Raw genomic sequence first — 26,399 nt, forward strand, 5'->3', positions numbered from 1 at the left:
GTATTATAGACACGTTCTGAATGTCACGGTATTATAGACACCTTCTGAATGTCCCGGTATTATAGACACCTTCTGAATGTCACGGTATTATAGACACCCCTGAATGTCCCGGTATCATAGACACCTTCTGAATGTCACGGTATCATAGACACCGTCTGAATGTCACGGTATTATAGACACCTTCTGAATGTCACGGTATTATAGACACCGTCTGAATGTCACGGTATTATAGACACCCCTGAATGTCACGGTATTATAGACACCTGAATGTCACGTTATTATAGACACCTGAATGTCACGGTATTATAGACACCTGGATGTCACGGTATTATAGACACCGTCTGAATGTCACGGTATTATAGACACCTGGATGTCACGGTATTATAGACACCTTCTGAATGTCCCGGTATTATAGACACCTGGATGTCACGGTATTATAGACACCTGGATGTCACGGTATTATAGACACCTGAATGTCACGGTATTATAGACACCTTCTGAATGTCACGGTATTATAGACACCTTCTGAATGTCACGGTATTATAGACACCTTCTGAATGTCACGGTATTATAGACACCTGGATGTCACGGTATTATAGACACCTTCTGAATGTCCCGGTATTATAGACACCTTCTGAATGTCCCGGTATTATAGACACCTTCTGAATGTCACGGTATTATAGACACCTTCTGAATGTCACGGTATTATAGACACCTTCTGAATGTCACGGTATTATAGACACCTGGATGTCCCGGTATTATAGACACCTGAATGTCACGGTATTATAGACACCTGAATGTCCCGGTATTATAGACACCTGGATGTCACGGTAGTATAGACACCTTCTGAATGTCCCGGTATTATAGACACCTGAATGTTCCGGTATTATAGACACCTGGATGTCCCGGTATTATAGACACCTGGATGTCCCGGTATTATAGACACCTGGATGTCACGGTATTATAGACACCTGGATGTCCCGGTATTATAGACACTGTCTGAATGTCACGGTATTATAGACACCTGGATGTCACGGTATTATAGACACCTGGATGTCACGGTATTATAGACACCTGAATGTCCCGGTATTATAGACACCTGAATGTCCTGGTATTATAGACACCTGGATGTCACGGTATTATAGACACCTGAATGTCCTGGTATTATAGACACCTGGATGTCACGGTATTATAGACACCTGAATGTCCCGGTATTATAGACACCTGAATGTCCCGGTATTATAGACACCTGGATGTCATGGTATTATAGACACCTGGATGTCACGGTATTATAGACACCTGGATGTCACGGTATTATAGACACCTGAATGTCACGGTATTATAGACACCTGGATGTCACGGTATTATAGACACCTTCTGAATGTCATGGTATTATAGACACCTGGATGTCCCGGTATTATAGACACCTTCTGAATGTCACGGTATTATAGACACCTTCTGAATGTCACGGTATTATAGACACCTGGATGTCACGGTATTATAGACACCTGGATGTCACGGTATTATAGACACCTGAATGTCACGGTTATATGGACACCTGGATGTCACGGTATTATAGACACCTGAATGTCACGGTATTATAGACACCTGGATGTTCCGGTATTATAGACACCTGAATGTCCCGGTATTATAGACACCTGGATGTCACGGTATTATAGACACCTGAATGTCACAGTATTATAGACACCTGGATGTCCCGGTATTATAGACACCTGGATGTCACGGTATTATAGACACCTGGATGTCACGGTATTATAGACACCTTCTGAATGTCACGGTATTATAGACACCTGAATGTCACGGTATTATAGACACCTGGATGTCACGGTATTATAGACACCTGAAAATCACGGTATTATAGACACCTGGATGTCACGGTATTATAGACACCTGGATGTCACGGTATTATAGACACCTGAATGTCACGGTATTATAGACACCTGGATGTCACGGTATTATAGACACCTGGATGTCACGGTATTATAGACACCTGGATGTCACGGTATTATAGACACCTGAATGTCACGGTATTATAGACACCTGGATGTCACGGTATCATAGACACCTGGATGTCACGGTATTATAGACACCTGGATGTCACGGTATTATAGACACCTGGATGTCACGGTATTATAGACACCTGGATGTCACGGTATTATAGACACCTGGATGTCACGGTATTATAGACACCTGGATGTCACGGTATTATAGACACCTGGATGTCACAGTATTATAGACACCTGGATGTCACGGTATTATAGACACCTGGATGTCACGGTATTATAGACACCTGGATGTCACGGTATTATAGACACCTGAATGTCACGGTATTATAGACACCTGGATGTCACGGTATTATAGACACCTGGATGTCGCGGTATTATAGACACCTGGATGTCCCGGTATTATAGACACCTGAATGTCACGTTATTATAGACACCTGAATGTCACGATATTATAGACACCTGGATGTCACGGTATTATAGACACCTTCTGAATGTCCCGGTATTATAGACACCTGGATGTCACGGTATTATAGACACCTGGATGTCACGGTATTATATACACCTGGATGTCACGGTATTATAGACACCTGAATGTCACGGTATTATAGACACCTGGATGTCACGGTATTATAGACACCTGGATGTCACGGTATCATAGACACCGTCTGAATGTCACGGTATCATAGACACCTTCTGAATGTCACGGTATCATAGACACCTTCTGAATGTCACGGTATTATAGACACCCCTGAATGTCACGGTATTATAGACACCTTCTGAATGTCACGGTATCATAGACACCGTCTGAATGTCACGGTATTATAGACACCGTCTGAATGTCACTGTATCATAGACACCTTCTGAATGTCACGGTATTATAGACACCTTCTGAATGTCACGGTATTATAGACACCTTCTGAATGTCCCGGTATCATAGACACCTTCTGAATGTCCCGGTATCATAGACACCTTCTGAATGTCACGGTATTATAGACACCCCTGAATGTCACGGTATTATAGACACAGTCTGAATGTCCCGGTATCATAGACACCTTCTGAATGTCACGGTATCATAGACACCGTCTGAATGTCACGGTATCATAGACACCTTCTGAATGTCACGGTATTATAGACACCGTCTGAATGTCCCGGTATCATAGACACCTTCTGAATGTCCCGGTATCATAGACACCTTCTGAATGTCACGGTATTATAGACACCTTCTGAATGTCACGGTATCATAGACACCGTCTGAATGTCACGGTATCATAGACATCGTCTGAATGTCACGGTATCATAGACACCGTCTGAATGTCACGGTATTATAGACACCCCTGAATGTCACAGTATTATAGACACCCCTGAATGTCACGGTATTATAGACACCCCTGAATGTCCCGGTATTATAGACACCGTCTGAATGTCACTGTATCATAGACACCTTCTGAATGTCCCGGTATTATAGACACGTTCTGAATGTCACGGTATTATAGACACCTTCTGAATGTCCCGGTATTATAGACACCTTCTGAATGTCACTGTATTATAGACACCCCTGAATGTCCCGGTATCATAGACACCTTCTGAATGTCACGGTATTATAGACACCCCTGAATGTCCCGGTATCATAGACACCTTCTGAATGTCCCGGTATTATAGACACCTTCTGAATGTCATGGTATTATAGACACCTTCTGAATGTCACGGTATCATAGACACCGTCTGAATGTCACGGTATTATAGACACCTTCTGAATGTCACGGTATTATAGACACCGTCTGAATGTCACGGTATTATAGACACCCCTGAATGTCACGGTATTATAGACACCTGGATGTCACGGTATTATAGACACCTTCTGAATGTCGCGGTATCATAGACACCTTCTGAATGTCACGGTATTATAGACACCTGAATGTCACGGTATTATAGACACCTGAATGTCACGGTATTATAGACACCTTCTGAATGTCACGGTATTATAGACACCTTCTGAATGTCCCGGTATCATAGACACCTTCTGAATGTCCCGGTATCATAGACACCTTCTGAATGTCACGGTATTATAGACACCCCTGAATGTCACGGTATTATAGACACAGTCTGAATGTCCCGGTATCATAGACACCTTCTGAATGTCACGGTATTATAGACACCTTCTGAATGTCACGGTATTATAGACACCTTCTGAATGTCACGGTATTATAGACACCTGGATGTCACGGTATTATAGACACCTTCTGAATGTCCCGGTATTATAGACACCTTCTGAATGTCCCGGTATTATAGACACCTTCTGAATGTCACGGTATTATAGACACCTTCTGAATGTCACGGTATTATAGACACCTTCTGAATGTCACGGTATTATAGACACCTGGATGTCCCGGTATTATAGACACCTGAATGTCACGGTATTATAGACACCTGAATGTCCCGGTATTATAGACACCTGGATGTCCCGGTATTATAGACACCTGAATGTCACGGTATTATAGACACCTGGATGTCACGGTAGTATAGACACCTTCTGAATGTCCCGGTATTATAGACACCTGAATGTCCCGGTATTATAGACACCTGGATGTCCCGGTATTATAGACACCTGGATGTCCCGGTATTATAGACACCTGGATGTCACGGTATTATAGACACCTGGATGTCCTGGTATTATAGACACCGTCTGAATGTCACGGTATTATAGACACCTGGATGTCACGGTATTATAGACACCTGGATGTCACGGTATTACAGACACCTGAATGTCCCGGTATTATAGACACCTGAATGTCCTGGTATTATAGACACCTGGATGTCACGGTATTATAGACACCTGAATGTCCCGGTATTATAGACACCTGGATGTCACGGTATTATAGACACCTGAATGTCCCGGTATTATAGACACCTGAATGTCCCGGTATTATAGACACCTGGATGTCATGGTATTATAGACACCTGGATGTCACGGTATTATAGACACCTGAATGTCACGGTATTATAGACACCTGGATGTCACGGTATTATAGACACCTGAATGTCCCGGTATTATAGACACCTGAATGTCACGGTATCATAGACACCGTCTGAATGTCACGGTATTATAGACACCGTCTGAATGTCACGGTATTATAAACACCTTCTGAATGTCACGGTATTATAGACACCTTCTGAATGTCACGGTATCATAGACACCTACTGAATGTCACGGTATCATAGACACCGTCTGAATGTCACGGTATCATAGACACCGTCTGAATGTCACGGTATCATAGACACCTTCTGAATGTCACGGTATCATAGACACCTTCTGAATGTCACGGTATTATAGACACCCCTGAATGTCACGGTATTATAGACACCTTCTGAATGTCACGGTATCATAGACACCGTCTGAATGTCACGGTATTATAGACACCGTCTGAATGTCACTGTATCATAGACACCTTCTGAATGTCACGGTATTATAGACACCTTCTGAATGTCACGGTATTATAGACACCTTCTGAATGTCCCGGTATCATAGACACCTTCTGAATGTCCCGGTATCATAGACACCTTCTGAATGTCACGGTATTATAGACACCCCTGAATGTCACGGTATTATAGACACAGTCTGAATGTCCCGGTATCATAGACACCTTCTGAATGTCACGGTATCATAGACACCGTCTGAATGTCACGGTATCATAGACACCTTCTGAATGTCACGGTATTATAGACACCGTCTGAATGTCCCGGTATCATAGACACCTTCTGAATGTCCCGGTATCATAGACACCTTCTGAATGTCACGGTATTATAGACACCTTCTGAATGTCACGGTATCATAGACACCGTCTGAATGTCACGGTATCATAGACATCGTCTGAATGTCACGGTATCATAGACACCGTCTGAATGTCACGGTATTATAGACACCCCTGAATGTCACGGTATTATAGACACCCCTGAATGTCACGGTATTATAGACACCCCTGAATGTCCCGGTATTATAGACACCGTCTGAATGTCACTGTATCATAGACACCTTCTGAATGTCCCGGTATTATAGACACGTTCTGAATGTCACGGTATTATAGACACCTTCTGAATGTCCCGGTATTATAGACACCTTCTGAATGTCACGGTATTATAGACACCCCTGAATGTCCCGGTATCATAGACACCTTCTGAATGTCACGGTATTATAGACACCCCTGAATGTCCCGGTATCATAGACACCTTCTGAATGTCCCGGTATTATAGACACCTTCTGAATGTCATGGTATTATAGACACCTTCTGAATGTCACGGTATCATAGACACCGTCTGAATGTCACGGTATTATAGACACCTTCTGAATGTCACGGTATTATAGACACCGTCTGAATGTCACGGTATTATAGACACCCCTGAATGTCACGGTATTATAGACACCTGGATGTCACGGTATTATAGACACCTTCTGAATGTCACGGTATCATAGACACCTTCTGAATGTCACGGTATTATAGACACCTGAATGTCACGGTATTATAGACACCTGAATGTCACGGTATTATAGACACCTTCTGAATGTCACGGTATTATAGACACCTTCTGAATGTCCCGGTATCATAGACACCTTCTGAATGTCCCGGTATCATAGACACCTTCTGAATGTCACGGTATTATAGACACCCCTGAATGTCACGGTATTATAGACACAGTCTGAATGTCCCGGTATCATAGACACCTTCTGAATGTCACGGTATCATAGACACCGTCTGAATGTCACGGTATCATAGACACCTTCTGAATGTCACGGTATTATAGACACCGTCTGAATGTCCCGGTATCATAGACACCTTCTGAATGTCCCGGTATCATAGACACCTTCTGAATGTCACGGTATTATAGACACCTTCTGAATGTCACGGTATCATAGACACCGTCTGAATGTCACGGTATCATAGACATCGTCTGAATGTCACGGTATCATAGACACCGTCTGAATGTCACGGTATTATAGACACCCCTGAATGTCACGGTATTATAGACACCCCTGAATGTCACGGTATTATAGACACCCCTGAATGTCCCGGTATTATAGACACCGTCTGAATGTCACTGTATCATAGACACCTTCTGAATGTCCCGGTATTATAGACACGTTCTGAATGTCACGGTATTATAGACACCTTCTGAATGTCCCGGTATTATAGACACCTTCTGAATGTCACGGTATTATAGACACCCCTGAATGTCCCGGTATCATAGACACCTTCTGAATGTCACGGTATCATAGACACCGTCTGAATGTCACGGTATTATAGACACCTTCTGAATGTCACGGTATTATAGACACCGTCTGAATGTCACGGTATTATAGACACCCCTGAATGTCACGGTATTATAGACACCTGAATGTCACGTTATTATAGACACCTGAATGTCACGGTATTATAGACACCTGGATGTCACGGTATTATAGACACCGTCTGAATGTCACGGTATTATAGACACCTGGATGTCACGGTATTATAGACACCTTCTGAATGTCCCGGTATTATAGACACCTGGATGTCACGGTATTATAGACACCTGGATGTCACGGTATTATAGACACCTGAATGTCACGGTATTATAGACACCTTCTGAATGTCACGGTATTATAGACACCTTCTGAATGTCACGGTATTATAGACACCTTCTGAATGTCACGGTATTATAGACACCTGGATGTCACGGTATTATAGACACCTTCTGAATGTCCCGGTATTATAGACACCTTCTGAATGTCCCGGTATTATAGACACCTTCTGAATGTCACGGTATTATAGACACCTTCTGAATGTCACGGTATTATAGACACCTTCTGAATGTCACGGTATTATAGACACCTGGATGTCCCGGTATTATAGACACCTGAATGTCACGGTATTATAGACACCTGAATGTCCCGGTATTATAGACACCTGGATGTCACGGTAGTATAGACACCTTCTGAATGTCCCGGTATTATAGACACCTGAATGTTCCGGTATTATAGACACCTGGATGTCCCGGTATTATAGACACCTGGATGTCCCGGTATTATAGACACCTGGATGTCACGGTATTATAGACACCTGGATGTCCCGGTATTATAGACACTGTCTGAATGTCACGGTATTATAGACACCTGGATGTCACGGTATTATAGACACCTGGATGTCACGGTATTATAGACACCTGAATGTCCCGGTATTATAGACACCTGAATGTCCTGGTATTATAGACACCTGGATGTCACGGTATTATAGACACCTGAATGTCCTGGTATTATAGACACCTGGATGTCACGGTATTATAGACACCTGAATGTCCCGGTATTATAGACACCTGAATGTCCCGGTATTATAGACACCTGGATGTCATGGTATTATAGACACCTGGATGTCACGGTATTATAGACACCTGGATGTCACGGTATTATAGACACCTGAATGTCACGGTATTATAGACACCTGGATGTCACGGTATTATAGACACCTTCTGAATGTCATGGTATTATAGACACCTGGATGTCCCGGTATTATAGACACCTTCTGAATGTCACGGTATTATAGACACCTTCTGAATGTCACGGTATTATAGACACCTGGATGTCACGGTATTATAGACACCTGGATGTCACGGTATTATAGACACCTGAATGTCACGGTTATATGGACACCTGGATGTCACGGTATTATAGACACCTGAATGTCACGGTATTATAGACACCTGGATGTTCCGGTATTATAGACACCTGAATGTCCCGGTATTATAGACACCTGGATGTCACGGTATTATAGACACCTGAATGTCACAGTATTATAGACACCTGGATGTCCCGGTATTATAGACACCTGGATGTCACGGTATTATAGACACCTGGATGTCACGGTATTATAGACACCTTCTGAATGTCACGGTATTATAGACACCTGAATGTCACGGTATTATAGACACCTGGATGTCACGGTATTATAGACACCTGAAAATCACGGTATTATAGACACCTGGATGTCACGGTATTATAGACACCTGGATGTCACGGTATTATAGACACCTGAATGTCACGGTATTATAGACACCTGGATGTCACGGTATTATAGACACCTGGATGTCACGGTATTATAGACACCTGGATGTCACGGTATTATAGACACCTGAATGTCACGGTATTATAGACACCTGGATGTCACGGTATCATAGACACCTGGATGTCACGGTATTATAGACACCTGGATGTCACGGTATTATAGACACCTGGATGTCACGGTATTATAGACACCTGGATGTCACGGTATTATAGACACCTGGATGTCACGGTATTATAGACACCTGGATGTCACGGTATTATAGACACCTGGATGTCACGGTATTATAGACACCTGGATGTCACAGTATTATAGACACCTGGATGTCACGGTATTATAGACACCTGGATGTCACGGTATTATAGACACCTGGATGTCACGGTATTATAGACACCTGAATGTCACGGTATTATAGACACCTGGATGTCACGGTATTATAGACACCTGGATGTCGCGGTATTATAGACACCTGGATGTCCCGGTATTATAGACACCTGAATGTCACGTTATTATAGACACCTGAATGTCACGATATTATAGACACCTGGATGTCACGGTATTATAGACACCTTCTGAATGTCCCGGTATTATAGACACCTGGATGTCACGGTATTATAGACACCTGGATGTCACGGTATTATATACACCTGGATGTCACGGTATTATAGACACCTGAATGTCACGGTATTATAGACACCTGGATGTCACGGTATTATAGACACCTGGATGTCACGGTATCATAGACACCTGGATGTCACGGTATTATAGACACCTGGATGTCATGGTATTATAGACACCTGGATGTCACGGTATTATAGACACCTGAATGTCACGGTATTATAGACACCTGGATGTCACGGTATTATAGACACCTGGATCAAATCAAATCAAATCAAATTTATTTATATAGCCCTTCGTACATCAGCTGATATCTCAAAGTGCTGTACAGAAACCCAGCCTAAAACCTCAAACAGCAAGCAATGCAGGTGTAGAAGCACGGTGGCTAGGAAAAACTCCCTAGAAAGGCCAATACCTAGGAAGAAACCTAGAGAGGAACCAGGCTATGTGGGGTGGCCAGTCCTCTTCTGGCTGTGCCGGGTGGAGATTATAACAGAACATGGCCAAGATGTTCAAATGTTCATAAATGACCAGCATGGTCGAATAATAATAAGGCAGAACAGTTGAAACTGGAGCAGCAGCACAGTCAGGTGGAAGTTGAAACTGGAGCAGCAGCATGGCCAGGTGGACTGGGGACAGCAAGGAGTCATCATGTCAGGTAGTCCTGGGGCATGGTCCTAGGGCTCAGGTCCTCCGAGAGAGAGAAAGAAAGAGAGAAGGAGAGAATTAGAGAACGCACACTTAGATTCACACAGGACACCGAATAGGACAGGATAAGTACTCCAGATATAACAAACTGACCCCAGCCCCCCGACACATAAACTGTGGATGTCACTGTATTATAGACACCTGGATGTCACGGTATTATAGACACCTGGATGTCACGGTATTATAGACACCTGGATGTCACGGTATTATAGACACCTGGATGTCACGGTATTATAGACACCTGGATGTCACGGTATTATATACACCTGGATGTCACGGTATTATAGACACCCCTGAATGTCACGGTATTATAGACACCTGGATGTCACAGTATTATAGACACCTGGATGTCACGGTATTATAGACACCTGGATGTCACGGTATTATAGACACCTGGATGTCACGGTATTATAGACACCTGAATGTCACGGTATTATAGACACCTGGATGTCACGGTATTATAGACACCTGGATGTCACGGTATTATAGACACCTGGATGTCCCGGTATTATAGACACCTGAATGTCACGTTATTATAGACACCTGAATGTCACGATATTATAGACACCTGGATGTCACGGTATTATAGACACCTTCTGAATGTCCCGGTATTATAGACACCTGGATGTCACGGTATTATAGACACCTGGATGTCACGGTATTATATACACCTGGATGTCACGGTATTATAGACACCTGAATGTCACGGTATTATAGACACCTGGATGTCACGGTATTATAGACACCTGGATGTCACGGTATCATAGACACCTGGATGTCACGGTATTATAGACACCTGGATGTCATGGTATTATAGACACCTGGATGTCACGGTATTATAGACACCTGAATGTCACGGTATTATAGACACCTGGATGTCACGGTATTATAGACACCTGGATCAAATCAAATCAAATCAAATTTATTTATATAGCCCTTCGTACATCAGCTGATATCTCAAAGTGCTGTACAGAAACCCAGCCTAAAACCTCAAACAGCAAGCAATGCAGGTGTAGAAGCACGGTGGCTAGGAAAAACTCCCTAGAAAGGCCAATACCTAGGAAGAAACCTAGAGAGGAACCAGGCTATGTGGGGTGGCCAGTCCTCTTCTGGCTGTGCCGGGTGGAGATTATAACAGAACATGGCCAAGATGTTCAAATGTTCATAAATGACCAGCATGGTCGAATAATAATAAGGCAGAACAGTTGAAACTGGAGCAGCAGCACAGTCAGGTGGAAGTTGAAACTGGAGCAGCAGCATGGCCAGGTGGACTGGGGACAGCAAGGAGTCATCATGTCAGGTAGTCCTGGGGCATGGTCCTAGGGCTCAGGTCCTCCGAGAGAGAGAAAGAAAGAGAGAAGGAGAGAATTAGAGAACGCACACTTAGATTCACACAGGACACCGAATAGGACAGGATAAGTACTCCAGATATAACAAACTGACCCCAGCCCCCCGACACATAAACTGTGGATGTCACTGTATTATAGACACCTGGATGTCGCGGTATTATAGACACCTGGATGTCACGGTATTATAGACACCTGGATGTCACGGTATTATAGACACCTGGATGTCACGGTATTATAGACACCTGGATGTCACGGTATTATATACACCTGGATGTCACGGTATTATAGACACCTGGATGTCACGGTATTATAGACACCTGGATGTCACGGTATTATAGACACCTGAATGTCACGGTATTATAGACACCTGAATGTCACGGTATTATAGACACCTGGATGTCACGGTATTATAGACACCTGGATGTCACAGCTGTATGCTAACACCCTTTGATAAATCATGACCTTGAATGCAAACACTGTAACACCTTTTGGAACGGATTGATGATTGATTTGAACAGGGAAAATGTACCAAACCTGCTTTGAACCATCAGAATTACAGTATATTGAGAAAAAAATCCGCCGTGCATCGATTAAGGTAAAAACATTTTGTTATAGGAACCCTAAACTGGGTCTGTGCCCTACCTAGTGCCCTACCTAGTGCCCTACCTAGTAGTGTGCAATTTTTAATATATATTTTTACCTTTGAGGCCCATTGAAACCATGGTCTCTTTTGATCCCTGCATCACAACAATTACACAGTCAAATCAAATTTGATTTGTCCCCTAGGAGCATGTGACCACGATGATGCTGATTGTTCCTTTTATAATGTGGTGTCCTCTAGGAGCATGCAGTGACCATGCCGTGCACCTGGGTGATGGCCTGTGCCTACGCCCCCTCTGGATGTGCAGTGGCCTGTGGGTAAGTCCCCCCTGCTCCACCCACACGCTCCATTTTTCCCACTGTGCACTTTTGGGTCTTGGCCCGGTTACTGTGAAGCACTGTCACAACTGTTGACGTTATAAGAGAGTTTATAAATATAATGTGATGGATTGATTGTGTTTCAGTGGTCTGGACAACAAGTGCTCAGTGTACCCTCTGTCGTTGGACAAGAATGAGAACCTGGCAGCGAAGAAGAAGTCTGTCGCCATGCACACCAACTACTTATCTGCCTGTAGCTTCACCAACTCGGACATGCAGGTTAGAGAATACATTTTTCTTAGTCTGATGTAATTATTTTTTTGTTGCCCCATTTGTATATTTTGTTATAGTCTTTAACAAGGTTTGTAATTCGCTCCTTTCTATAAATTGTTGAATTACTCGATTGCTGCAAAATCAGTTTAAAAGAAAAACCCACTGATATGCCGTGTCATAATTTGAGCCAGTTTCACACATCGGGAAAATAATCCTGCAGCAACAGAAAATGTGTATTGTTATATGGATTATAATTCATGGATTGTTTTTGGTAGGGATTCCTACATTTTTCATTTGGGCAAATCAAATCTGACATTTTAAAGTGGAAATTACAAACTTTAGAAGCCTTTTTAAACCTCAAAATCACTACAAGTTTGCATTTCCTGATGTGCAGGAAAGTTTCTGCTACAACAGGATGATCAAATTAGGATGAGGCATCTGAATTTCTACTACTTTCCTATGGCAGATGAGTAATGGGAAATCACTGCACCCGACCTGGAAAGAACTGCCATTCTTGTTTAATAATTCACAACATTCTAATGTTCCCCATTGGCTGTGTTTAGTCACATGCTTTAGCCTCGGGCCAAGACTCTTCTATTTATGGGTCAGTGTCATAGAATTCTGAATCTGAATTCTGAACAGCCAAAGTTATGACAATGGCTTCCCTCTGACCTTACTTCTTGTAGTTGTACTTTGCTCTCTAAGGGCTGGTTTCCCTGACATATTCAATATAGAGTATTTTTTGGTCCTGAAATGAGCCTAATATAGGTCTGGGAAACCAGTCCCATGTGTACATTATGGGGTGAATCCTAACCTTCACTTAAATCACATTTTCACTTCGTCTCGAATTGACATTTAATGAATGACTAAGTGGCTGTTAGTTTTCACCCCTATATGAGAACGTGTATTATGTTGTGATCCCAAGATGCAGTTTGTAATGAACCCTCCTTTGTGTTCCAGATCCTGACGTCGAGCGGAGACGGAACCTGTGCATTATGGGATGTGGAGAGCGGTCAGCTGTTGCAGAGTTTCCATGGACACGCCGCTGATGTTCTTTGTCTGGACCTGGCTCCTTCTGAGACCGGCAACACCTTCGTCTCTGGGGTGAGGAGAAGACTAGGAGCATTTCACTTTATTGTCCTACAATAGAGAAATTGTGAATAAACAGCCTGACCTCCTCTAAGCATTGTCTTTTACCTTTTTTACTTTCCTTTCGTATTTAAAAAAACTAAACAAAAAAAACATTTTTATTCAGAGAGAGCGATTTGAAATGATAGTGAAGAAATCGTGGCAGGCTTGAGATTCAAACTCCTGTTTGTGGGGTCCAGAATGCAAAGATACTGTGTTACATTTGACATAATGTGGATATTTTTCATTTAACCTTTAACCTTTATTTAACCAGGAAAAGCCACTTGGAAGTTAAACCCTATTTTGGGTTTAAACCTTTCAAAACAGTTTAGCAATAATGAATGAATTAATGAATTCCTTAATCTTCTTCTGTGTGTCTAAACACAGGGCTGTGACAAGAAGGCCAATGTATGGGACATGCGCTCAGGCCAGTGCATTCAGTCCTTCGAAACCCACGAATCAGACATCAACAGTGTCAGGTAAGGAGATATGAATGAATTTCAAGGGACTTGTAGACACTGACACACTGTGTTAATACCCCTGTATTAATCATAGTTTTTTTTTTTAATTTTATTTCACCTTTATTTAACCAGGTAGGCCAGTTGAGAACACCTTTATTTAACCAGGTAGTCTAGTTGAGAACAAGTTCTCATTTACAATTGCGACCTGGCCAAGATAAAGCAAAGCAGTTCAACACATACAACAACACAGAGTTACACATGGAGTAAAACAAACATACAGTCAATAATGCAGTATAAACAAGTCTATATACAATGTGAGCAAATGAGGTGAGAAGGGAGGTAAAGGCAAAAAAAAGGCCATGGTGGCAAAGTAAATACAATATAGCAAGTAAAACACTGGAATTGTAGATTTGCAGTGGAAGAATGTGTAGAGATAGAAATAATGGGGTGCAAAGGAGCAAAATAAATAAATACAGTAGGGGGAGAGGTAGTTGTTTGGGCTAAATTATAGGTGGGCTATGTACAGGTGCAGTAATCTGTGAGCTGCTCTGACAGTTGGTGCTTAAAGCTAGTGAGGGAGATAAGTGTTTCCAGTTTCAGTGAGCCCCAGGCGACTGCAGTTGAAAACTAGCTGGCACTGTCCCTGTAAAACTAAGCTAATCTCCATTATGTATGGTTCGTTATATATTACCTGGCGTTTGTCTCCTTCCTTGGCATCAGGTACTACCCCAGTGGAGATGCATTTGCCTCAGGCTCTGATGATGCGACAGTAAGTTATCATCAATATCGTTTACTGCTTGATCACATGTTGATGCTGCCTTTCAATGTCAAAGATCATGAAGTACTTTGACATTGAATGTTTTTAACCCGTTTGCAAAACATTTTAAAAAATAAATAAAATCGAGTTATTGATGCATGTTGTTTGTTTCAGTGTCGTCTCTATGACCTGAGAGCAGACAGAGAAGTGGCCATTTATTCCAAAGAGAGCATCATATTTGGTGCCTCCAGTGTTGACTTCTCTCTCAGTGGTAAGATACTGTATTCATGAACTTCATCTAGTACACGTGCTTTTACCTCTCTTCTGTTTAACTAGTCTACACTTTAGTGATCCATGTCACTAACTAATCTACACTTTAGTGGTCCATGTCACTAACTAATCTACACTTTAGTGGTCCATGTCACTAACCAGTCTACACTTTAGTGATTCCATGTCACTAACCAGTCTACATTTTAGTAATTCCATGTCACTAACCAGTCTACACTTTAGTGGTCCATGTCACTAACCAGTCTACACTTTAGTGGTCCATGTCACTAACCAGTCTACACTTTAGTGATTCCATGTCACTAACCAGTCTACACTTTATTGATTCCATGTCACTAAACAGTCTACACTTTAGTGATTCCATGTCACTAACCAGTCTACACTTTAGTGATTCCATCATTAACCAGTCTACACTTTAGTGATTCCATGTCACTAACCAGTCTACACTTTAGTGATTCCATGTCACTAACCAGTCTACACTTTAGTGATTCCATGTCACTAACCAGTCTACACTTTAGTGATTCCATGTCACTAAGCTGAATATGAACAGCGTACTGTCACATTAACCTTCTCTTCAGAAACGGTGTATTGCATCTACGTTGTTGAAAGAGGACATGTGTTTTTCTTCTTCAGGCCGGCTACTGTTCGGTGGCTACAACGACTACACCATCAACGTGTGGGATGTCTTGAAGGGGACGAGGGTGTCCATCCTGTTTGGACATGAGAACCGTGTCAGCACTCTGCGTCTGTCTCCTGACGGAACGGCCTTCTGCTCGGGGTCATGGGACCACACTCTCAGGGTGAGGGATAGGGGTTATCACCTGGGTTACATTCCCAAAAGGACCACACTCTCAGGGTGAGGGATAGGGGTTATCACCTGGGTTACCTTCCCAAAAGGACCACACTCTCAGGGTGAGGGATAGGGGTTATCACCTGGGCTACATTCCCAAAAGGACCACACTCTCAGGGTGAGAGATAGGGGTTATCACCTGGGTTACATTCCCAAAAGGACCACACACAAAATGTTGCACATTGACTCTGTACCGGTACCCCCCCCCCCCCCCCCCCCCCCCCCCACTCTGCGTCTATCTCCTGACGGAACGGCCTTCTGCTCGGGGTCATGGGACCACACTCTCAGGGTGAGGGATAGGAGTTCTCACCTGGATTATATTCCCAGAAGACAAATTATTAGTATTGCCTACTCCTATCTATCCATCTATCCATCCATCCAATCTATCTTATCATTCTATTCTTCTATCCATCCGGGTTTTCCCTGGTGTCCACCCTCTCCATTTGTTTTTCTAGAGAACAGCATCATGGTCTCTTTTTATGGTGAAGTAAGTTTAAGTTTCTATTTTTATTTTTTCTTCCAGATCTGGGCTTAAGGAAAACGACACAGAAGAGGAACAACTAACCTCAATGGTAGATAGATGGGATCCAGTTGTAAACTAAGAGACGAGACGTGTTCCACTCTGCTTGGATACAATCCTAGGTTCAGATTCAGTTGAACATAGATACAGTGGTAAAGGGCGGACATTGTCTTACTGTAGTGGTGTGTCAGGGTACATTTGAACCGTGGTCTTGGACAAGTTAACAGTCATTATCAAACACAAAAAAAAACTGCAAAAGATACTTTTTTTTAACGAGCTTTAATAACGTATCACATTAAGTATTTTAGATCGCGCAAGGTCAATATATCTTAATGAAATTCATAATCACACACAGAATGATGATATAGCTACTCTAGTCTTAAGCAGATGGTCCAAAGAGAACTAGTGTGAAGTAGATGGTGATGAATAACAAAGTTTGAAATGAATCTAGTGGTGAATATACAGAGAGTAAAAGATTTAGAGGAATAATGTCTTCAATAACCTAATGTATAAGATGTAGTATGATGCGATGTTTAGATTTGAGATATGATGGAAAAATAGTTCATACATTTGGAACCAAACCCTCAAGAGTCACTAAGTTATCTTGGTTGATTGCCAGGACAAATCATCTTGGTTGATTGCCAGGACAAATCATCTTGGTTGATGCCAGGATAAATCCTCTTGGTTGATTGCCAGGACAAATCATCTTGGTTGATTGCCAGGACAAATCATCTTGGTTGATGCCAGGATAAATCCTCTTGGTTGATTGCCAGGACAAATCATCTTGGTTGATTGCCAGGACAAATCATCTTGGTTGATGCCAGGATAAATCCTCTTGGTTGATGCCAGGACAAATCATCTTGGTTGATGCCACATTTTCCATTCTAATACTTGACCCTTCGAGTTGCTTTCCACCGGTGGATTTCACCTACTGCTTGAAATGTTCACATGACAAACACTAGATAATATCTAGCTGACATGAATATACAACCTTTTGTGAATACCTACTTATTTAAATTCTTAGACTTATGTATTCCTGTTCGTGTAATTATTCTGATGATTGTAATTTGATAATTTATTGTAATTATTATATTGTAGTTTAGTGTATATACAAAGTTACATGATACCATAAACTATTCACCTATACCACACAAAAGTAATAAAATTAATTTGGACTATCGATTTAGTGTTTATTTCTGCTGTTGTGGTTGCCATATTTGGAATTTCTGTGATTTTAAGTCAAATTTTTAGAAAATCAAAGCAAAAATATGTTTTTACATATATCTCAATATCTCAATGATGTCGATGATGATTGGATTTATTTTGTAACATATTTACCAGAGGTGGGACCAAGTCACTTCTACAGGAGACACAAGCAAGTCTCAAGTCACAAGGTCTAAGTCCACGTTGTTCATTCTTAAGAGCAAGTCGAGTCGATTCACATGTCTTAAATTAAAATCTATACATGCAATGACTTGTCAACTACAAATTGAGACCTTGGAACTATAAGGTTCTGACATTTTTTTTGTCAAAAAGGATTTAGTCACATATATAATAGATCTTTGAATGGTTATTTAGATGTCTGTGAAGTAAGAATTTTGAAAAAGTTCATTTTAAGTGTGTGGGGGGGGGGGGGTGAAAAACTAGAACGTTTTATCACCACTGACCCGTTAGAACTTGGTGCTATAAGGTTATATCTGCAATCCAATCACAAGCCTGAACAAATACAGACGGACCAATCAGAACACATGTCTTTGCTATCTCCCTCTAAGTATGGTCTAGGTCAGGGTTTCTCAAACTCGGTCCTGGCACTGGGTGCAAGTTTTGTTTTTTGCCTTAGTCACTACACAGTTGTTTGAATCAGCTGTGTAGTGCTAGGGCAAAAAAACAAAATGTGCACCCAGATGGGGCCCAAGGACCAAGGAGTTTGAGAAATCCTGGTCTAGTCTAGTCTAGCCAGCAATAATGTAAAGCAAGACACAACAACAAAAAAAAACACTGTCAGAAATGTTTAAGTAGCCTAAATAATGTTGTCACATCGTTGTTCAGCGATGACAGTAATTTGTCTGATGATCGTAATACATTTCTTAATGTATTTGATGACGTGTTCTGACTATCTATTGGTAAAATAGTGTTATTCTAGCATGTATACGTATTCAAAAAGGTATTCAAATTATTTGTACCTAATCCTGAGTGGCGGTCTAAGGCACTGCATCTCAGTGCAAGAGGCGTCACTACAGTACCTGGTTCAAATCCAGGCTGCATCACATCCGGGCTGTGATTGGTAGTCCCGTAGGGGGTCGCACAATTGGCCCAGCGTCTTACGGGTTTGGCCGGGGTAGGCTGTCATTGTAAATAAGAATTTGTTCTTAACTGACTTGCCTAGTTAAATAAAGGTTATATTGAAAAATAACAGATCAGCTGCTGGTCATTCTGAAATAACCTCTGTCTCCAGTTCCTCTCTCCAGGCTGATGCATGACAGTCTGGCCCCTGGTAGATACACATGCAGATCAGCTGCTGGTCATTCTGAAATAACCTCTGTCTCCAGTTCCTCTCTCCAGGCTGATGCATGACAGTCTGGCCCCTGGTAGATACACATGCAACGACAACTAAAAGTCCTTATATAATACAGTTTCTACCCAACCAGAAGCAGATTATTCTCCCTCTTCAGTCCTCTTAAAAACTGAACATGTTTAATTCAGAAGTGTCAGAACATTATGGCTGAACCCGGATTGACATTTTATGTTTTAGCTACCCTTTTCATTAATGAATTATGAAAGAAGAATTCACTACAAAACAGTTCTGAGATCTGGGATGTGAAAACTTTGATGCTCAATATCTCAGAACCATTCTTTGTGCTGATTTAACCTTATAGTCACACTGTCACGAAATATGTGTCTATTTATTGTGGGTACCAGACAGCCATATTTTGTCGACAACACATGTTGTTTATGTATTAATTACATTGTAACAATAAATTCCAAATGCAAGCATCATAATAAGTAAATCATCCATTTCAAGCCATTTTGACGTACCAAAATACCAGTCGGCCGATGCTAGTAATTGTTGCTTAAATGTCCCATTGCTGGTGAGTTTGCAAACTAAACAGTTAATATTTTTGATCACCACATCTTGTTGGGAGCTGCATAAGATTGAATATCAATCCTCTCTCCCTACACTTTGACATTTGCGCTGCACCCGAGTTTAAAGCTGTGGAGCAAATCAGCAATTGGTTCGCTAGCGAGGACAGCTCATAATAATGGCTAGAATGGAGTGGCATCAAAAACAGGGTTTTCATGGGTTTGATAACATTCCATTCCATTCATTATACTCCATTCCAGGCATTATTATTAGCCATTCTCCCCTCAGCAGCTTCCACTGATGTAGCCTATTAAAATATGTATGGGGGGAAAAAAATATGTAGAAACTATTTTTCCCAGTCGGCGCTTGTTTTTTTTCCGAGCTCCCACTTGTCTTGAATGCACTGAAGTCGGAAGTCGGGGCTTTCGAGTTCACAATTGTTTTGAACGCAGCATACTAGCTAGCTGTCGTCACAGATGAATGAGAAAAACAAGTCTATGGTTAAAAGTCTATTTTCTGTCATCGCCGAGGGAATATGATAATAATAAATGTAATTTGTAAAGCACTTTTCTCAACACCCAAGGTCCAAAAAATATAAATGAATACAAATTATCCAAAACACAGAACAGGTGTCGTCCGATCCGTTCGACAGGAGAACAGATTTAGCAGCGGTCCTTCACAGTTTTTATGAACAGCATGGTCTTGGGCTGTGCCTTAAGGATAGAGACTCTGCAGCCCTAATAGTGTCTGGATACCGTATTTTTTAGCTAACATTCCCAGTTATTTTGAACGCAGAATAAATCCAAACTCTCGCGGTATTTCAATGGTAAATATTGTCCGTATGTGTATTCAATCTAGTTGACTATATGATCAAGCAAGCATAGGTAGATAATAACAATAATTTCTCCCACCTTCTATCCATTTGCTCTACAACATGTATTTAACTACAACTGCTTAATGTGTTTCTCGACGAAAAAAAACTACATAGCACGGACGAATGCGCGTTCACGAACAACTCTGGATTTGGTTTTCAAAGCAGAAGGAAAGGTGTATAGATTAGCAGGTTTGTGACTAAAGTCTCGCTTAATGACATACATTTTGACATACATTTTGCAATTTGAATGTGAAAGGCTTTGAGTTACACGTATCGCCATATCGGCCTACGGCGAAAATACTTTCTGGAGACAGTAATTTAAAGGTGCAACACAGAAATTTAGATATTTTTTTTTTGCGTTGTAATTTCAGAAAATAACCAGATTTACATTAACTTTTAATGCGAGAAAAGTACATGGTGACAAAACATTTTTTTAATGACAGGCCTGATGGAAACTGAACATTTTTCGGTGAACTTTCTAAATGTCTTCAAAGCCAAATACACTAGACAAGGTGGGATTTCTTTTGTGCGGGTAAAATGAATTATGAAAGAAATATCGGTGGAAAATGTTTTATGGTTTGAGTAACGCGATGAAGTGTGGTACTGCCAACTATGACTACAGATGAAGTAAATTATGATTACTGCATTGTTGGGTTTAGAATTTACCAGACTTGTGCAGTGCATGTGACATTACAACGTGAAGATTAAGTTATTAACTTCACAGGGTGGTGAGTTTGATGCTCCTTTCCATTAAATCTAGGGTCATTCTGGTGACATGATCAGGCTGCCACTTGATAAATAAAAACAATCGCTCTTTTGTCAATACTCTCATGTCGGCTATACGTGTGCTCCAGCCAACAGGCTATCTGCCCACACTGTATCATCAAGCGGATGGCTCGAGCGAAAGTGCCAATTACCAGAGAGGGCACACTAGAGGGCACACTAGCTACATAACTCAACATTCTTTGTGAAAAAACCACCAGTATAGTTAAATGTGATGGAAACCCATTTAACTTGCATTTTTTTTAATTAAATACATGGGAATTTAACCGCAAAAGGTATTTTGTATGTGTACCACGTCGTCACGCACAGCCTTTTATCGGCAAATAGAGTATATGAGTGGTCGGAAATCCCGCTCATCACTCACAGAGCACTGCTGCTCAGGGCACTCCACATGCTTTCTCAGGACTCCGCTAAAAACCGCTCTGTGCTCACAGGAAAACAACAGCCTCTCCAAATTCGCTCCATTCATTAAAATCACAATTTAACCAACACCCTTTATTTTTGTGACTACCTGGACCTGCCGTTTGGTTTTGAAGTATTGCAACCGAACCATATGATTTGAAAAGTATTTTTTATAAACATGAAAAGGTGAATGTAAGAAGCGCTCATTTCAAATAGGCTACATGTCATATTAAACAGCATATAAACAATAAATAGGTCAGGCGCCAGACAGGGAGACTAAGAAGGAACGAAATGAATTATTTAGGCAATATTATTTCAAAGCTATAGCCTACAAAGTAATACATTGTGAATCATTTGCGAGTGCGACACAATAGGCCTGTAGGGACATAAAGCGCTCAGCATTTAAACAACCCTTCGCTGTATTAAATCATTATTATAGTCTATAATTTTCGCATATAGGCTGTGACTTACTTAGAATTAAATACACATTAAATTAAAAATGCCTTATTAGGCTCAGTCTACAGTGCCTTTGAATTCATTTTTAGAAACAGCAGTTTGGCCAGTCTGGGGCTTCAGGCTCATATGATGGTTCCTGGAGAGCCGGACAGCAGTGGAGATTATCCTCTCCAGACTTGCAGAGCCACTGAGGATGCTCAACACCCTTTAGGCCTCTTCTTGCCAGGCTGGCCAGAGATGCAGAGCTTTTTTTCTATCTCTAAGTGTTGAATTTATTATTGATAAATGAATAAACAATATCCCCATTTTAAATAGAATTGTATCTAGGTAAAATTATACATTGTTTTATAAGTGATTGACAATATGAGTTCATAAGAAGGGATTGTGTGACAGGACAAGGAGTAATAAAAGTTAATGAACACCATTCCAACTAGGCAGGAACAAATGGGTTGTGGACTGTGTAAACACATAAGGTCGTTAGCCTATGGTTGACCCAACTGAAACTTAGCTCTGGGGTTTTTAGATAAGGCAGTGAGTGCATTCCTAGGGTTTCTGTTAATTAAAACTGTCAGTTCAGTGATGATCGATAATGTTGAGGGGTCAAAAGTTATCTGGGAGTGTGTTAGTAAGTTAGAATGAACTTTTCACCTTACTTTGTCCTGGTCGAGAGGAGGGGATTCGGTTAAGGCAGTGAAATGACGCCATGATCTGTATATAAACTGATGCATGTGTTTAAGTGGGAGCGCGCTCCGAGAATAAATTCTATTACCTATTATTTAAAGACTGGTCTGCGTCTATTTTATGCAAACAAGAAATCTTACAAATTCTCATAAAATAGATTAAGTGCTTTCAATTGATGAAAGCACATCGGCATTATTAAATTATACTAACACTAAGGTCTTTAGGCAAAATTACCCAATCAAAATGGAAAGCTCCTTGAATGTGGGAATATGCCAGGCCTATTGTATGGATAATAGAACAAAAATGAACAAAACTTTTGAAAGCAGATTTTTTTTATTTTTAAATACTTTGCTACAATGACACACTTAGTTATCTACCCACCTCGTTCCTTTCTTTTAGCAAATGCACATAGTAAGTACACCATCATGCTTTCAGGATACGTGTCTTTTCAGATTCCACAATGATTCTTTAGTTGTGGACATTACATCACCACACTCCCTCTCCTCCATCTTTAAGTCACCTTGATTTTGCACCATTGTGTTTTTATCCGTTTTTGTATGAACATGTAAAGCGAACTCAGACAGTAGCTAAAGTAAGGGGCTATAGCAGCACACAAGTAGACTACAGATGCATGCTGGGCCGGGCATGCCCTGAGCTCGTGAAGTGAGCGCTACTGGAGCAGGCGAGAAGGCCGAAGCTCCAGCCTTTGGGCACGCGCCACTCCCCACTCTGCTCGGCTAACGTTACTCTGTCTTGAACTAGTCCATTTGATGGAAACATCTCTGGTGGGAAAATACGCATATTGTTTCTATGCAGGTTTGAAGAATATTCGCGTGAAAATCTGTCACCTATTTGGATGAAAACCCATATTTTGTTGATAACATAGCTGGCGCTAATAGTGGAATGATAAGTGTTTTCACAGTGTTACTTAACAGCAAGTGGCGAGATTGGCAATAGGACCGCTGTGATATTCGCCTACTGATTTCTGCCGCCTGCGTGACATCTGTTGTCAAACAGGGAAAGCTGTTTTGTTCCACTAGCTTCAAACAGCTATAGAGATATTTTAGTGGCGATTTAGATATAATGATTCCCTACACTATTCAGTGCTTGTTTTCTCACAAACTGAAATTGTGCAAACAGCGTGGAATTTTAGTAACCAGTGCGATTAGTACGGTGCGATTTCCACTAGATAACACAGCCACAAAGTCAGAAACAAGCTTTACCAGTTTGATGTGTATTTGAATTTGATTTATTGAACCTTTATTTAACCAGGTAGGCTAGTTGAGAACACCTTTATTTAACCAGGTAGGCTAGTTGAGAACACCTTTATTTAACCAGGTAGGCTAGTTGAGAACACCTTTATTTAACCAGGTAGGCTAGTTGAGAACACCTTTATTTAACCAGGTAGGCTAGTTGAGAACACCTTTATTTAACCAGGTAGGCTAGTTGAGAACACCTTTATTTAACCAGGTAGGCTAGTTGAGAACACCTTTATTTAACCAGGTAGGCTAGTTGAGAACACCTTTATTTAACCAGGTAGGTCAGTTGAGAACACCTTTATTTAACCAGGTAGGCTAGTTGAGAACACCTTTATTTAACCAGGTAGGCTAGTTGAGAACACCTTTATTTAACCAGGTAGGTCAGTTGAGAACACCTTTATTTAACCAGGTAGGCTAGTTGAGAACACCTTTATTTAACCAGGTAGGCTAGTTGAGAACACCTTTATTTAACCAGGTAGGCTAGTTGAGAACACCTTTATTTAACCAGGTAGGCTAGTTGAGAACACCTTTATTTAACCAGGTAGGCTAGTTGAGAACACCTTTATTTAACCAGGTAGGCTAGTTGAGAACACCTTTATTTAACCAGGTAGGCTAGTTGAGAACACCTTTATTTAACCAGGTAGGCTAGTTGAGAACACCTTTATTTAACCAGGTGGGCTAGTTGAGAACAAGTTCTCATTTACAAATGCGACCTGGCCAAGATAAAGCAAAGCAGTGCAACAAAAACAACAACACAGAGTTACACATGTAATAAACTAAATATACAGTCAATAACACAATAGAGAAAATCTACATACAGTGTGTGAGGAGGTAAAGTAAGGAAGTAAAGGCAATAAATATCATTGGGTTCTAAATGATAACCACTGGAGTTATTTTGGACAATAATGTCCTCCAGGTTATATGGATGTCATATTGTACAATTTGTGTCTCCCCTTTTTATGGTCATGGATCCAGCTTTGGTCGAACTAACGTCATATTTGACATTTCGTTGCAGATTTAGGCGGCAGGTTTTGAGAATTAGGTTAAGCTTACAAAAAAGCTATGGATTAGCTATGGAATAGCTGGATCCCTTTTAGCCAGGACCTCTTTTTCATAAGCCTAGATTACATGGTTACATTCAAGACAAGGTTGTTTTTTTATTGACCTGTTGTCAGTGTCAGTAGAGCAGGCCTAGGCTACCATCGTATTAAAAAAGATTCAGCTCATTTCTCCAGTCATATAAAAGTGTAGAATGGCATGAAGTGTTTATCAAAGGCAACATTTTCCAGTGCAAAGGAAATGTCTCTGATGTAGCCTATAAACCTATGCCACTACACACTTATCAGCCACAGCCTAAATGATCACTAGCCACTACTCATAACATTAGGAATAGTAGATGATAGAGGCATACAGTCCTTTGTTATGAAGGTGAATTTTTGTGGAGAAAAATAGCTTCAACACTTCCCAAAAAACCGTTAAACTCACACGACACATGCTAATTTCTAGACTACAAGCTATATACAGTACCAGTCAAACGTTTGGACACACCTACTCATTCAAGGGTTTTTCTTGATTTTTACTATTTTCTACATTGCAGAATACTAGTGACGATGTGAACACTATGAAATAACACATATGGAATCATGTAATAACCAAAAAAAGTGTTAAACAAAGTAAAATATATTTTAGATTCTTCAAAGTAGCTAACCTTTGCCTTGATGACAACTTTGTACACTCTTGGCATATTCTCTCAACCAGCTTCACCTGGAATGCTTTTCCAACAGTCGTGAAAGAGTTCCCACATATGCTTAGGTGATTGTGGAGGCCAGGTCATCGATGCAGCACTCCATCACTCTCCTTCTTAGTCATATAGCCCTTAC

General features: G+C 41.2%; 1 protein-coding gene across 1 annotated transcript in view; it reads left to right on the top strand.

The window, feature by feature from the left end:
• The window catches only part of LOC109893795 (guanine nucleotide-binding protein subunit beta-5a), a 41,299-nt gene extending 23,137 nt beyond the window's left edge, over positions 1–18,162 (top strand). Inside the window, exons 4-11 of the mRNA XM_031801609.1 lie at positions 12,632–12,708; positions 12,855–12,987; positions 13,942–14,085; positions 14,497–14,588; positions 15,291–15,339; positions 15,502–15,598; positions 16,246–16,412; positions 16,986–18,162. Coding sequence (XP_031657469.1) covers positions 12,632–12,708; positions 12,855–12,987; positions 13,942–14,085; positions 14,497–14,588; positions 15,291–15,339; positions 15,502–15,598; positions 16,246–16,412; positions 16,986–16,997 — 771 coding nt within the window. The 3' untranslated portion in view covers positions 16,998–18,162. The remainder of the gene's footprint in view (positions 1–12,631; positions 12,709–12,854; positions 12,988–13,941; positions 14,086–14,496; positions 14,589–15,290; positions 15,340–15,501; positions 15,599–16,245; positions 16,413–16,985) is intronic.
• Positions 18,163–26,399: the final 8,237 nt, after the last annotated feature.

Source organism: Oncorhynchus kisutch, linkage group LG22 (assembly GCF_002021735.2).
Source record: "Oncorhynchus kisutch isolate 150728-3 linkage group LG22, Okis_V2, whole genome shotgun sequence".
NCBI lineage: Eukaryota > Metazoa > Chordata > Actinopteri > Salmoniformes > Salmonidae > Oncorhynchus > Oncorhynchus kisutch.